The 15,189-nt window shown below is 40.0% G+C and overlaps 1 protein-coding gene across 5 annotated transcripts in view; it reads right to left on the bottom strand.

Moving 5' to 3' along the window:
• Window positions 1–15,189, bottom strand: part of LOC128888722 (neurexin-1) — a 400,486-nt gene that overhangs the window by 149,757 nt on the left and 235,540 nt on the right. For all 5 annotated transcript variants that reach the window (XM_054145807.1, XM_054145804.1, XM_054145806.1 and 2 more), the window contains one exon: window positions 12,755–12,907. In XM_054145807.1, coding sequence (XP_054001782.1) covers window positions 12,755–12,907 — 153 coding nt within the window. The remainder of the gene's footprint in view (window positions 1–12,754; window positions 12,908–15,189) is intronic.

Consider the following 15,189-nt stretch of genomic DNA (forward strand, 5'->3'; position numbering starts at 1 on the left):
GACGCGTAACTGCGAGTCGGGTTGTTTTGCTTGATTTCTTCAACGCGCTCCAATTAGTTGCGTTTACGAATATTCTGTCAACTGAGCGAATAGTAATTACTATCGTTGCAACGTTTACCGATAACGACAGCAATTTTTGTCCCTCCCGCCACCCCCAAACCCCCGAACGTCGTTTTGCTCGTCAAGTGAGAACTCGACGCTTATAATTATCGCAGTTATCCAATTAATTAATCCGACCTTTTCGCGGGATTGGGAATTCCCTCGAATTACTCCTAATACCCAGAAAAAAAAAGCTTCGGTTGGAATACAGTCCGGTATCGACGAATCGAAATTAGAAACGAAATGGAAAATATTTCCAGTTGTAGAGATCTCTTCTTACGAGAGGCTTCGACTTATAGGAGCACGACGAATAAAATAAAATCCCATTTGTATTCACGAGAAACTCTACTGCGGTTCATTTGCCCGCTGGTCTGCGAATACTTATGCTAATGCATATTCTAGAAATAAATGTCCAGAAGATGTGCACTTATATGCAAATGTTCCGAGTGCATATGCATTTATATGCAGATTTAATTCAAATACGTATGACGTACAGAGATATGCGGGATATAATAGGCGGGTACATCGTCATCGTTACATCATCGTCGCTGTATCTTCGTTTCATCGTCATATGTCGTCACGCGTTATCATGTATCGTCATATGTATCGCGATACACCATCGTTAACCTTTTGGCCGCGAAGACTTTATACTTTAAGAAAAAAAATGAAACGCATCGTCAGGTGGCAGTTACTCGTTTACAATTAAATATTTATAAACATTATCGGTTCTTTGATGGATTGGTAGGTATCGCAGGATCCTACTACGTGTCTCTACAAAATCTGAAATATATAATTATATCAAAATTCAATTGAATTTCGGGAGAAAGAACTCTTAAGTTTTCAATTTTGATTTTTGAAACTTAACTTCGGACGAGTACAGTGGAAATATAAAATATTTTCGTCTTGTCGTACTCTATGAGGCAATATTTTTGAAAAATTCGCGATTCTAATCCCCTAAGTTTCTTTCTAGTCTCAACTAGACCTAACGTAAGAGCACAGCGACATTTATCAAAGTATCAGCTCCCTGCGCAATTTACATCGAACGAACAAACTCCGTTGCTCGTACTATTTAATAACAGAGACTAGAGTATTTCGGAATATCGGCAAACCATATTGTTTTTCAATCGAATATCGAATATGGAATAGGTCTTCTCTCCTTTCTCCCGAGATAATGAGCGTATCTGATTCATTCGCGATCCGTATACGTATAACACGATTCCGTGGAAATCACAAATAGTTTACAGAATCGAATTACAATGGAAATATCGCGCAGCAATTATCGATAAAACCAGAAACACTGGACGGAGAGTATTGTACCAAGAGCAACAACGCGACGAACGTTTTCTCTTTGAATCCGATTTATTTCAATGTTATTTCTCTCCGCGACGCAGTTATTTGTTCGTATCGCCAATCTCGTTGCTGTTACACCGATATATATATTGACATTAATACGACGGGCTCTTTTGAACAAATAATTGGGCGGTTTAATCAGAGAACAGACGGCTGCGAAAAATACCACGAAACGTTCTTCTTCCAGTTTGTCCGTTCGTTATAATCACGATGGCGTGCTTATAAATCAAAGAGAATTAGTCAATTCGGAATTACAGAAACATCAGAATTTAGAATTTTAAGTAAATGAATTTACCAACGCCAATTTTGACACATTTATTCAAGGATGTTTCCTACGCATGAAATGGATTTGTTTACACAAATTTACCTAACACATTTGTTCCAAGACCATGAAAATTACATTTCATTGTTAATTATTCCAGAGCAAACAAGTAAATACAATTACTAAATACGCTGTAACTTCACTTGAAGATTTGTTTAAACATCGACAGGATTATTAGAGTTGTCCCTTTGGAATGATTGTTAGGTAATTTGACTAGAAGTAATATTGGTGGTGCAATGCTACTCTTATTTTGACCACAATGGCACTCAGTTCCCTGAGATCGTCGATGTAGCAATTATTGCTCCGTATTGGATGATAGAAGTTTGGCTTGCTCGGTGAGCTGCAATTAATCAACTCGAGTACTGTCCATGCACAGACAATAGAGATTTAGAAGGGTTTCTCACCGACCAGTGTGTGGATAGATGTCGCTTGCAACCTAATATTGTACTGAAAGTTGGTAGTACAGTTACAACTACGGATGCACTGATTGGGTGTATCTCAACTAGATACCCTAAGTAACCAACCTAGTAATTTTCTTCAACTTTCGTTTTGAATGATCACTTAATCGATAAGACAGGTTGTTTTGTTGGTAAGGTAGGACACATTGTTGGTCAACTAGGAAATCACTTAATCGATAAGACAGGTTGTTTTGTTGGTAAGGTAGGACACATTGTTGGTCGACTAGGAAATCACTTAATCGATAAAACAGGTTGTTTTGTTCATAAGATAACGCAAGACTCGATTAATCCAAACGAACTTTAAATTAATTGGAATATACACTACCAAATCTTTCGCCTAGAAATCTTGGACACAGAAATTTGTCCAATTTTGATGGGTGGGAGGGGTGTGGTGTATCGAAAAGCGTGAAAACCACTCTCGAAAATCGATCAAGCTCGAAAAATTCGTTTCGTCCTCGGAGAACGCAAAAAGACTACAATTAATCGTCACGTTGAAATAACGTTTTTTTTTCCCACCCGCGGAAAAAATATCGTTATCGCGGGAATGAATTTCGAGCGATTTCGACGTGGAAATTCGTATGATCGACGTAATTCCGGCGCGGTGATGTACGCGCCAATGAAATCGCGCGGTAGTCCCGGCACGGCTCATAAAATATCTATAAACCGAGTTTCGGCCACCGAATTGAACGCCAGGGTAAACGCCGTATTTTCAGGCCTGCCTGCATGACATCTCGGTAATTGAATCATACTTCCGGTCCGGCACGACGGTTTTATAGCCGCGGTGCTCCCTGCCGCGCAATAAATAAGGGATGGTCCGATGAAGCTTAAGGGCTCATCGACCGCTGGAATGGCCTTCCTGTGCAAAAGATCATTCGACCAAACGACGATTCTGTCGTTTGAAGTGCGGTGATTAAAACGATGAAATTCATATTATACAGGGATTGACTGAAATAGAAATTTTGAAAAATTATGTAATCTGGTACTCGCGATAAGGTAGAGCGTTCCGTAGGTAATGTAGTACATCCTGACGACAAAACTCGGCAATGAAGAACCCTAATTGATCGATGAACTTACCAACAGAGTTCTCTACCTTGCCAATAGAACGATCTGTCTTATCGACGAACTGTTCTACATTACCGAGTCACGAATGAAAGAAAAACTGACCCTCGATGTATATCATTTCTATAAATAATGTCGATAAAGTTCGTAACAAATACTAAAACTGTACGTAGTTAATTCATTTGGTATGCGCTAAAGCGAACCAAGTAAAAGGAATTCTCTCATTCTCTTCGGCTTACAATGGTTCTCGGATTGACATGGGAGGGGGACGAGAAATAACGAATCGAGGAGTTTTCCGGAGTTTCTGGCTGAAACAAAAATCGATCGGTGAAACTTCAATCGAATCCTTCGACGGAAAGCATCGGCGAACTCGGAGACACTGGACCAGGCACAAGGAAGGATGCGTTTTAATTATCGGTAACAACTGGCAGTCCGGTCGGAGACAAAGAACGACGGAGACAAACGGAGAAACAAGAAAAATGGTTTGAACTTTCCTGGATGGACGAGACCGGGGACACTCCACAGACTTCTAAGACGAAATGGACGCTTCCTTTTCGATGATTATTTCGTTGATTGGACCTTGCATCTTAACTTGGATGTTATTTTATCGATACTTCGGTTCAACGAGGAAGGCATCGTTCTCGTGCTCGCCTTTCTGATTTTTATAAAAGTCTGGATCGTTGTAGAGGGGACAAAAATAGGAACACATTTCTTCGGCTGAGGTAATTTATAATAAAGAGGTAGTTCACCCTTCCATAGTTTGCAAACCTTAATCAACGCATTATTAATTACATTCACTGTATCCCACGCCACGAAACCTCGCGCAAAATTTGTTTAAAGGTCTTCCTTTCAACAGCATCAAAAGGCTGAATACTTCGAGGGGTATTTCAATCTCTAAATTTAAACTACTGCTGCAAGCAAATAAAAAAGTACAAACCCCGCAAAGTTTCATTGAAATCTAGGAACGGGTTTCGCTGATGTTCCTTGCAAAAAAAAAAAAAAAAAATAAGAAAAAAGAAACGTATTCTAATTTCGCAAAAGTGATAAACAAACGAGCAAACTGCGAGGTAACGAAACGATGCTAAGCAAACGGCGAAAGCGCCGAAAGTTGAACGGAATACCTCCCGGTTTTTCGAAGTATTTACGCGTGGAAATTAAGTTGGATGTTCGGGGGAACGCTGTCCAAACTTTTCGGCCCGCGACGCCGTCGAACAAAGTGAGGCACAGCCGTTCGAATTATCGGATTCTGAACACGCGCGAAAATCGAGCCACGAATGTATTTGGAAACTCTCCGAATGCGCGCCCAGCTTTGTGCAACACGCTCGAACATTCCAGTCGTTTAATCTCGCGGTAGCCACGGAAAGTAACGAACGAAGAGGGCCACTGCTCGTCTGGGAACGAACCATTCCACGAGTAAACAGGAATTAAACTGATCCGGTCAAATATCTCACTCAACGAATGTCAGGCGAACAGTTTTATTCTCCGCTTTATAGAGGTATCGCTTCCGAAGGTATCCATTAAGCGTGCTTGGTACTTTTGTGGGAATAATACGATTTCTGATATTATTAATGGTACGTCTGTATCATTTACCTCTTTTATTTTTAATATATCCTTTTTCTTAGATAATTTTATTCAATATCATTTGCAAAGAAAATTGCTGACATGTGCATTTATCTTTTCTCTGTGTTATTGTTATTTCTTAGTTATCTAAAACGTCTGTGAACCTCTTCCAGAGGTTCTTTATATTTAATAAATTACTCGAATTATCTTCAGTTACTACGCATACAATTTTTAATGAGATTCAACTACTTCCCCCATTAACTCTCATACCTTTACTCACGAAATAGTAAAATTTCGCTAAATTTTCGAAAATCAGCCCGCGCAATTTGATCTCCCTCTTTTACCTGCACATTTGCCTGCCCATTCACCAGCGTCCCGCGAATATTCGTCTTCCAACAAATTCGCCGCTAACGTGTCATTCCGTCCACGTGGTCCGACGATTTATTTTTCTAAATCGTGGAAAAATCCCTAACACGCCTTTCACGCTCGAAGCTCGGGGGAAAAGAAAGCCCCGTAGGAACAAGCAGACGAAACAATCTTCAGCTTCCCGGACAACAAGCGCACTAATCGGATAAGAGCTCGGCACAACACGTTCTCGAGATTCTTCGGCTACCGCTGAGAGACTCCGGGTACAGTTTGTCGTATAATCTTTGCAAAATACACCACGTACCGTGAGGGAAACTGTGGAATTCTGAAAAAATGTAGTATATATATATATACGCGTTCTCTGAAGACTGTTATTATTTTAAGAGCCAAGTATGGAAGATGTAAAATGGGAGAAAACGTTTGTTAAGGATTGATCTTGAATGAGAATGTATCAGAGGGAACATCGGTGTAATTTCATCGCCTAAGTAATTTCCCACGAATCAGATCAACTTTCGTGAACGTGTCGCGACTAAACTCTTACGTGGCGGTCTCTACTTAAGCTAGAGACTCTCTAGCTTAAGTCTCGTTTCCTGAACGAAGTTTGCAGAGGTCAGGGATGCGGTTAAGCGAGAATTACGCGACAGCTCATCACGCGTTATCACTGTCCTGTTCGTTTCACGAAGCCAAGGTTTGTGGAAACGACCACCAAGACACCCGGCGTCTCCGTCACGTAAACACCGAACGCGTCGTCTAGTTCCTCGCGTGAATTAGGAAGCTAGCTTTCGTGCAAGGCTGGGTAGCCGTCTTTGAAACTCGTTTTCGGCGAGGCCGAACGTTTCTATTAAGGTGAGGAAATATTGGACGACTCTGTAACTGTAGCAAAGTAGAATTTCAAGCATGAAAGTGCATTGAATTATGGGGGAGAGATTCTTTGCAACCATTAACCGTTCACCAGAGTGTCGTAGATTATATTACGAAATTTTTAACCTTGATTTGATTAGCGAAAACTGTACCAGAAAAAGAATTTCTAGCACGAAAAGGACCCCTTCTATTTTTTCTATTCAATCATTTTTAAGATCTATGAGAATAACATTTATTCATATCTCGCGCAACGCTGTTCCCAAACAACTAGCAAGCTACCAGTGTTATTCATTAATTATTCGGTGCACTGAGCGTGGCTAACAAACTTTCCAGTACAGTCGTTCGAAAATACTATCGCTAAGAGTGGCCGGTGTCGAAACTTTTCAAGTTCCGACGATGAGTTGGTGGAAATAGGTAAAGTTCACCACTGGGGGCCACAGTCAACTTTATAATTCATGACATAATTTTTTCCAGCCTTTCTAAAGTTACGCGAGTGGAGACCCGGTTGAGTCCCCGGTTGAAAGTTCAATTATGAAACCCGTAACTTTACATCGCTTATCACGCTCGTGAACGTAATTGCATAATGCGTGGAACACGTTATGCAGAGTGTCCTTGTTATTAGTGGCGAGGCGGGTACAATTCCAGGGCTGGATTCGGGGCACCGATGCGAAGAAAGAATAAACGCGTGTATGTGAATATTCGAAGTTAAAATTATTTCCAGGCTTTCAGATGATAAGATGAATTAATTAATCGCACCCATTTTCGCTAAATTACCACTTATTTATTTATATTCGAATCTTTGTTTGCACAATTTTCTTGTAATCTACGCTATTCATAGAGTTCCTTTGAAAACTATTTTCCATGTAAAAATTCTCTTATTTCGTATCAAAAGCTTCTGCCTCGCCTTGCTATCTCCTCTAGATAACAGAGACCTCGCTATTGTTTAATAATAATAATAATAATAATAATAATAATAATAATCATGCCTGTCGTTTCTACAAATCACCCTATACTTTCCCTCAGACCATAGACGCTAACCATAAAAAATGTCATCTAAATTGGACGAAATATATCACTCGTTATAAACAAATCACAAGCACACAAATTTCCGATCCTACGCGAATAATTCAGCCGACCGTCTGTTCCTTTGGCAAAATGCTCCCGAGGCATCGGAACGTAAAGAAATAATAAAACGAAACAATTTCAAGGAACTTTAACCGTTTAATTTCTCCGATTTCAAACGAGGCGAGGTCCCTCGGTACCTTTGCCGCGTCTGAGCCGAACAACTCGAGCACTTTATCCAGAATCAACTTGTCCACGACTTCCTCCGATTTCGACACAAAGCTGAAACGTTCGCGGACGGAGGGGAAGCAGCGAGCTGCTCGGGAGAGCAATTGGTCGAAGAAAGGCGCGGGAAACGAGGTGGAATCCAATTTGAAACGGCATTATCCTTGACGAGTGAGGCGATGCGTGATGATTTTCCGAAATGACCGCCGCCCCGCGGAGAACGGTTCAATTTCCGTCCAGGTGCACGCCCGCATAGCGCTCGATACCGGTGGCGCATCGCAAATTTACAAAACAAGCCCGGCTAAATGACAAACGCTAATGCGAAACGATGCCTCGATTAAATGGACCTATGCAAATCACATTTTCCTACCGCGTCCTCTACTTATGCGTACGTTACATCGGAACAACGTATGAACTCGCGACCACGATCGCCAGCCGACGGATATATGTAGATTTCCTTAATTAATCGAATCGCGTGCCTTCGGATTCGGTTGCTCGTCCGAAACGAGCGCTAACTGAAACTGCCAACCATTTTTCGAGTGCTTTCGCAACGCGCAATTGCCGTAACTGCACAAAGGGTCCAGCAGGATCTAACGGGGCGTAACGCGTGGGATTTTTGTTTCTTTTTAATTATTCAACCATGTTCCAGGACTCCGTTCTGAAACTTTTAAACGTCTCAATAACCTTAAATAACCGATCATCATTCCTGATTTTTTTGACAGGTGTCGCTCGCAGCGACACAGAATTATTTATTCTCCACCCTTGATAATTAAGAAAATACCTTGGAAAAAATATACGAGACGCAGCGTATAAGTACGAATATCTTCCCTTTTGCAGAATTTAAATATCTGAAATAGTAACCGTAGTAAAAAAAATAATAAAGTTGTCTAATTAAAACGCAATCTAAAAGCTTTCGACCTCTGCTGCGATTCTTTTTCGAACAGACATTAAATTCAAATTTCTACGTTTTCGTTCATAGTTCAGGGTCTTCTGTATGAGTCTGTCTATGCGAAGTTCAGTTACAGTACAAAATAATTTCTAATAATTTACGAGATGCTAATGAAAGAAAAGATATATGTTCTAGCAAGACTAACGGACTTGTTCCTTTTTCATAGTTATTCAGGAGCTCTGTACTTTCGTCAAGCAAATTTTAAATTCTCCGGTTAACCTATTTGATATCGTCGCGGATCTTACCAGATTCATCCCCTCGCACGGCACAAGGGAGTGTAAAATAAAATAAACATGAGAATACGTTTCAAAGAGGTTTCCGTGGCGGCGAGCAAGTCACTCTTGTCGTCATATTATATAATTTATGTAAACTCGTTTCAGACAAGATTTCCTTAAAAAGTAACCGAGGAATTCAGGTACTCTCTTTTGGTCGGTTCTACCGGCGTAATTCTCCCCCAGGAATAGTTTTATCCCGGCAAAACGAAATGCTGGGGAACTGGATCCGCGTTCAAAGCGATTCTCCTGCGCAAATTATTCTAGTGTCTCGTTTCAAACATGTATTTCCTTGTTTAGCGTATTTTTGTCGACACGCCACGGGAATGGACGGATAAGAATTCTGTTTTAAGAGCGAGGGAGAAATTCTAACGAAGACTCTTTCATTTTCGAAAGTATGCATTTGAAGTACAAATAAAACAGTACTCGATGCGTTCAAAAAATACTGTTTAATTTCGCTCAACCGAACGGCGACGCGGAAGCTGAGAAAGAGTGTATTTTATTTTGAAATTTGGATTTTTATTGGGATTCCAATGTTCGAGAAACTAATGGACCGATACTCGGAGTTTGAGTAAATTGTTTTATATCTATTAATTCTGGGCCACCCTGTATATCGAAGTTCAGTCACGAACTTCTCCAAGTTCCTACAAATGGTCCTTCGCAGAATCGAGCACACAAGTTCTACACAGTCCTCGCATCAAACGGTATATCAGCGTCATGCGGGCAAGCGCGGAGGTGCGTCGATGAGCACACGCGAGACGTATGATCCGCTTAGGTAGATGACGCCGCATCTTCGCATATCCCGCAGGATTTCCAGGGTGCGCGGACGATTCAGACGAATAACGTATGCGTTGTCGCGGAGGCGCACACGTGCACCGACATGCAAGCCCGGCCTCAGCAAGATGCGCCGGACTTTTGGCACTTTCCCGAATGTATTCAGGCCGCCGCGAAATTGAATTCGGTGCGTCCCGACCCGGCATACCGTTTTCTTGGCAGATTTTATTACCGTCGTATACAGGACTCGGCTGAAAGGGTTACGGCGGACGTTTGAAACGAAGCATGGGCCATTATTACGGGTGGCGTGACAGCTGTGACCGTGGGTGATCACTCTTTTGCCGGTGGCACTTGTCTTTTGTTTCGTTTTTGTCTGTCGACATGGCAGGACAATTTTTTAGAACGTGTATTGAACTTGGGATGTTTAGTGCTTGGGGTCTCTCGAGATTCCAATTTTGAATTTTAGGACGTTTAGTAGACTTGGGTCTATTTTTGAGGAACTCAACTATCGGGATCCTTCGAGACCATTTTTCAATTATAGGAGATATGTTAATCCTAGGATGAAGTGTGCCAAGAGGATGTTTAGGCTATGGATAAGATGATACGTGTGACTGTTGACCTTTTCTTTGATAGGAGTAGTTGTTCTCTCTATCTCGTCTTTGACTGCCACTTTGACAGAATTATTATTTGGAACACCCCAATTTTTATTGCTATTATGTACCGTGCAAAAATGAAACAATTATTAAATTCAAAAGCTACAAAAATTGCACAAACTGAAACTGCTGGATCTTGTGACGCTCGATGATAAATTTGACCAGCTCTGAATTAGGTTAATGAGTCGTCGGAGTGAAAGTAATTCTTCTCTGCTCCGCGACATTAAATAGAATTACGAGTAAGTAATACCGAGTGTGGTATCGTGGTAATCCTGTTAACGAGTAAAAATATTTGACAAAAGTAATTTGCAGTCCCTAAAGTTTGCCCCATTCGATTCAGCAGTCGCTACAAAGTAATCGAATAACGCGGACGGCATCGATACAGAGGAAACCAACATTCCGCAATTAAGTTAACTGAAATTCATTTACTCGTGCCAGTATTCACGCTGAATTTATATTCAAATTAATTCGCGCACGTAGTTGTACGTTACTCCAGAAGAAAAAAAGAAAAAAAGTGAAATACATCCGTCATTTCGATTTCAACGATCGTTTATCGGTTTCAAATCATTACACGACTAACATTACATCTTTTCTTCATCTTTACGTCTTTATTTCCGTTACGTTCATCTTCTACTCCACATATTTACGTTTTAATCTAAAGAGGCACATTCACGCGATATTTAATTTTTCACAATTTTCAAATAATTATTCTAGGGGAATTATTCAGAATACTAAAATAATATGGAATTGTTACGAATAATAACAAAATACTGTCTGCAGTAAACTCCGTCAAAATATTTGAGAACCCCTAAGGTACGTTCGAGGTTTTGCTATCGACTAACCCAGGAATTAGGTGTGTGATCAATGAAGGAGTGAGATCATCGTCGCGCAATGACACTGCAGAGAAGCTGATACAGGAAGCACCATTCGCTAGGCGTATAAGAGTTGCCGATGGTGAGCATAATCCGTGAACGGTCACGCTCGTAAACAACTTTGAGCGAACATATATCCGCCCACCTAAGCAACCTAGCTATCCTAGTTCGCGCTATACGCCCTTTCCACCCACCCTCGTCACCCACCTTTGCGCCACGATGGACAGTGTAACAAGGATTTGCAATGGTAACGACGATGTTTCGGTGTCTCCTAAAAGAGCGGCTCGCCACACGTAGCGTGGCCTTATTCAGAGTTCCTCAAACATATTCCTTGAAATGCACGAAACTTTGCAGTAAGTGAACGTATTAACAAGGAGATGCTTCTTAATGATTACCTTCAGCTGTTTGGAAGTATTTAATGGGTGTAGAATATCGACAAATGTTTGACATTTTCAAGTTTATACATTTCAAGATTAGATTCATAATTAGCGACCTCGCAAACCCCGGAATATCGAGTTTCGTCCAAATCGAGTCACTTTTTATATTTTGCTACGCCATATTGGATCCGCCATGTTGAATTTTTACATTTCAAGATCAGATTCATAATTAGCGACCTCGCAAACCCCGGAATATCGAGTTTCGTTCAAATCGAGTCACTTTTTATATTTTGTTACGCCATATTGGATCCGCCATGTTGAATTTTTACATTTCAAGATCAGATTCATAATAGAGCGACCTCACAAACCCCGGAATATCGAGTTTCGTTCAAATCGAGTCACTTTTTATATTTTGTTACGCCATATTGGGTCCGCCATGTTGAATTTTTATATTTTAAAATATGCGAATATACGAGATTCGAAATTTGAACATTCGAGCAGAAACTGCGATCCATTACAGGGGGAGCAATATTGTTTGCGTATGACGCACACCCTAATTTCGACGTTTGAACAGTTTTAAACTATATTTGTTTGCGGTTTAAATATGGCGCATTTAATTCATCCCTTTTTCCAATAACCAGCCATCCGAATAACTAATATTTGGTTAATCAACGTTCTCATCAATCGATATTTCACTGTATTTATAAAACTACCACTGGAAAATACTCTTACACACTTACTCTTTACTCTTACTCTTTAAATACTTCTCTAATTCCTGTAATTATTAGAGGAATTAATTATTAAAGGAATTTTGCACTCCGTTTGCGCTCTGCAAACTATTGTGTAGTTTATGTTTCAATAGTTTGGTTTACAACTACGATATACATTTTTATTCAAGTAAATACTCTAGTAAATTCATATTCTTTTTACGTTCAATCATTAACAATGAAAAATAAGGAATGATCAAGCTGTATATCTTTTAATAAATTCATATACGTTAACAAGATTTATAATAAACACACATACATAATAATTTCAATCAATTCCTCGGTATATTTAAACATTAGTTTCAGCAAATTTCCTATTAAATCTACTTATCAATTTTAGTCAATTCCTTTCACATACATTAATTCGAAACATTCTATTGCAACACGTAAAATAAAGTAATCGTCTCTCTTTAATCTGTATGCATGCAAGCCCGCCCTTGCCTATTTTTACCAAACACCGTCTATTGACAAAGACATCCCCGTCAACTATATTGCCAAGTTTAATGAAACACCCCATCCACTATAACAAGAGTAACAAGCGGCCTGGGACAAAGGGTTGAAACCTGTCCGCCATCCATTAACGCTGTAAAAGAGGAAGAGGGCGACAACGTCCTCAAGGTTCTCGCGATCAAACGGATGTCAAGTTCAGCAGGGCTACAGGCTATTTCGCGGCGGGTCGAAGAGGTTTCCTATTTTTCATAATGGAATAATATAGCGGTTATACTCACGAGATGAGAGTCCCTCGTGGTGAAAGTGATTGGGTCCGAGGCTCTTGGCTCCCGACAGTGGAAATCTATTTTGCCCCAAGCGGCAGCGCCCGCGGCTCCGCTTATGGCCGCCTCGATCAACTCCATTTTCACCTTCTCCGTAATGAATTCGACCTGCAAAAAACAAAACGGAAAAACATTTTCGTTACTTCGACCCCATGGCAACGCGAGCGCTTCGATTCCACGGAGCGATATCTAACGGCTTCGGTATTTTTATATTTAATCCGGGTGAACGAAACGTAAATTCCTCGGCGAGATCATTATATCGATATCCATCGGTTTTCAATAATACGCCGAGAAACGAGCTGCCATTTTTCGGAGCAATTTCAAAGTCGCTTCGTTAGCTGCTCATAGAGGCTCTGTGGCAATTCTGACGAGTAGGAGCGTGCGGACTCGTCTTCTAAATTGCCCGGCAAAAGAAATATTCCTTTGAGATTATGGTTGTTTCAGCAAAAATCGACATTATGTAATGTGTAAGAATATGTAAGACATACATATAAAATAATGTAAGACATGATATATATATATATATATATATACATATATATATATATATATATATATATATATATAATATTGATGTTAATATTTAATTTTAATTTTTCACGTTTTAATTTTGTTCATGAGAATATAAACAGGAACAAATAATCCTATAGGTGTTCTGCAATAAGTAAATAAATATACATGGTTATTTATGTATAGAACAAGCATAGACTTATTTTTTCCTGTTCATAGTCTCGTCAACAAAAAGGTACGACGACTAATAACGCATTACCAATTTATCACGTTTCGATTCTCGTTTATATCCAGTCTTTGATTGAAAATATATACATGTATATACACAGTCCTCAAAATTTTGCCTAAAATATATTTGACGTTTACTAGAATTATGTTGAACGAAGTTATTTTGAATGCGATTATTTCGACGAATGAAATCCAATCTGTAAAAGCGAATTGGGCGAATGGAAAGTAAATATTTGAAAACAATCGTAATCACAGCTACAGATTCGCCAATCGAATGATAATAGAAGCGTTAGCAATATCGATACAAAGTTAGCAATTAAGTACAGGTTGCGGAGCACAGAACAATTTCGCGTATTTTTGTTTGGCATTCGAATCGCACGACGAATGGTACAGGGGCAATTGAAAGGTAGATTCAGTTACACGATTATTAACGTACACATTAACATAGTAATTACGTATTAGCCAAGATTTATGTCTTTTATTGATCGCAGGCAATCGCGATTTACTCTCCCCGCGAGGGAGGCGGACATCATTTACCTCCTGGCCGTTAAAACCGCGACCGGTTAAAATTCGTTGCGTTTTTCAAATAGATTTACGATCGTTCCTTTTCAATGCCTCGCATGAACAATGTAATCGACCTAATTAATCGATCGGGTACTTATTAGTCGATAATAAAAGAGACAATTGGGGTCGCTGGTAGATCGATTATCAAAGTGGAACCGTGGGGACGGAAAAGATTTATTATCAATAAAATTTGCGACTTTAATTCGTGACTGTTAATTGAAATTAAACCGGTATAATTTACTCTCTCTCTATAGAGAGTAATTCTCTCTAAAAATACAACTTTAAAACAAAGCAAGAGAAAATTTCTATAACATTTCAGAAAAATCTTTCTCCTCGATCGTGTTTCCACTACCAACAAATATTAATTTAATCCTAATTCCTAACACTTTTAACTCGTACAAACGACTGTTTTCGTTTATTTAACATTCAGAATTATTTCTTAGGGCTGCCACCCAAATGAAAATTTGTCAATCGAAACGCTAAAGCTAAGCAGAAGCTAAAACAGTTCTTAACCCACCCCCGACTCTAGCGTTAAACGTCTTATCGAACTTTCCAAAGGTATGACGTGGTTCGCGACGACAGCAGCTATTAGATTCAAAGCGACGTAACTCTTCATTAAGATATCTGGCCAATATTCGACTATTCACACACGAAGTTTCGACGAGCGTCGACAAACGGGAAGACGGGGTGATATCGAGCGGAAAGCGTGCGCTGGAAGCTACTGGATCCATCAAAACCTCGGAAACCGCGGGAGACGGTATTATTTCAGTACCGGTTGGGTCTTGTTTAAATTCGACGACGGAGAGTTGTAACAGACCTCTGTATCCTAGTGTAATCGCCGACGTTCGGAGCTCGAAATTCGCGAGACGGAAACTCCGATTATTTACGTAGAGAAAGTTTGGTAATACTTGGCCCAAGATTGCTCGGGATATCGTGGCGCCTAGTTTTCCTATCTGGTTTCCTTTGTTCGACACTTTTTTTTGCATCTGTACGGTTCGGAATGAGTTTGTTATCATTCGAATTGATTCGAACGATAAGTTGATTTGAATCGTAACGAACGCAACGCAATAATAGAATAGTTATTGACG

This window comes from Hylaeus anthracinus, unplaced genomic scaffold (assembly GCF_026225885.1).
Source record: "Hylaeus anthracinus isolate JK02 unplaced genomic scaffold, UHH_iyHylAnth1.0_haploid 11994, whole genome shotgun sequence".
Lineage (NCBI taxonomy): Eukaryota > Metazoa > Arthropoda > Insecta > Hymenoptera > Colletidae > Hylaeus > Hylaeus anthracinus.